The sequence below is a fragment of the Etheostoma cragini genome, chromosome 9 (assembly GCF_013103735.1).
Source record: "Etheostoma cragini isolate CJK2018 chromosome 9, CSU_Ecrag_1.0, whole genome shotgun sequence".
Classification (NCBI taxonomy): Eukaryota; Metazoa; Chordata; class Actinopteri; order Perciformes; family Percidae; genus Etheostoma; species Etheostoma cragini.
The window spans coordinates 9465693-9467017 of record NC_048415.1 but is presented as its reverse complement, the minus strand read 5'-3'; the positions used below and the strand labels follow the sequence as shown (position 1 = coordinate 9467017).

Below are 1325 nucleotides of genomic sequence, written 5' to 3'. Positions count from 1 at the left end.
AGTAAATAATTTGATTAGGCTACCTCTTCCACGATTTGCGAACCCACTGGTCAACCTCTCCAGGTCCATAGAAACGAGTGGGCCTACATCAACTGTTTTACAGTCACTGGCCTACACCTGGCTGCAGACCTGTCGAGCAGCGCCGTTTATATATAGATAATCTATGTAAATGCAGTGGTTCCTCCTAGTGGCCAGAAACTGTCAGTACAGGAAGGACGTGCAGCAAACTACCGGGTAGGAAAGAGGTCATTAGCGTGTTCACCACAGGGCTTGAGACATACAGCGGTTCTCCTTCCGTGCCTTTCAAACACACTTTAACATTTTTCAAAACACTATGAACAGGCCAATCGTGCCGTTGACCTTCTGGTAAAATTACTGAAAATGCTCCATGCGTGTTATTCTGAGCTAGAAGATGGCGGAGTCGGATGGCAGGGATTTTGCTTCGAAAAATCCACAGAGCAGGTAAGCGAAGCGGAATGAGAATGTGGTGTGTCCAGGGGGTTTAACTGGTCCCTCGGTGTTACCTTCAGCAAAGCCTCCACGGCTCCGAGACTGCGGCACTGTTCGAGCCCCACTGGATCGTCTCGGAGCAGCGGCTTGACGTCGGAAAACACCGAGGAGCTGTCCGGGCCTCCAGGCATCCACACTGCCTGCTCTTATTATCAAATGCACAGCAGAGTTGAAATTAACTAATGGTGTAACAATTGCTAATTTCGAGCAGTAAACACACCTAACTCGTAGAAGGTTGTTAAACGTAGGTGCAGGCAACAATGTAACTAACTGGGAATACTTTGCTTAACAAAGTTGCAAATTGTAAACAGTATGTAAAGTGAAAGTCAGTTTACTTACTTTAAATCACTTTTGAATATAGGCTAATCACATACATTACCTCGACTGATCATGTCTAGAGCCAGGCCAATACTGAAATCGATAATCGATCGATCATTTTAAATTGTAATTACAATATAGGCCTATGCGCCGATAGTTTAATATAAGTGAACAATATTAATCACTTCGATGTAGGTGCTTTTGTGTTTAAAAAGTTAAACAATGTTTTGAAAGAGAAAGAAGGGTTAGCCTCCATCTGCGTTAGCTTCCCGGCTAAATGCTAGCTTTGAATAAGTCTAAAATAACGTTACTCAAACTAAACAGTGGGAAAAGCAGGTCAAATTAAGACTTTACATTTATAACTATAAAGACAAGAATTGAGTGATGGTATTTTAAATGGGCAGAACTGACATAAAAGCTGTTATTTTACATATAACGCTGTTATGTATGTATGTATGTATGTATGTAGGCTATATATATATATATATATATATATA

The 1325-nt window shown here is 41.4% G+C and overlaps 1 protein-coding gene across 3 annotated transcripts in view; it reads left to right on the top strand.

The window, feature by feature from the left end:
* klhl26 (kelch-like family member 26) overlaps nucleotides 1–1325 on the top strand; it is a 6646-nt gene continuing 5321 nt past the window's right edge. For 2 of the 3 annotated variants that reach the window (XM_034882279.1, XM_034882278.1), the window contains exon 1: nucleotides 168–462. In XM_034882279.1, coding sequence (XP_034738170.1) covers nucleotides 413–462 — 50 coding nt within the window. In that variant the 5' untranslated portion in view covers nucleotides 168–412. Of the gene's footprint in view, nucleotides 463–1325 lie in introns of all 3 variants that reach the window. The other variant, XM_034882277.1, reaches the window with a different exon arrangement.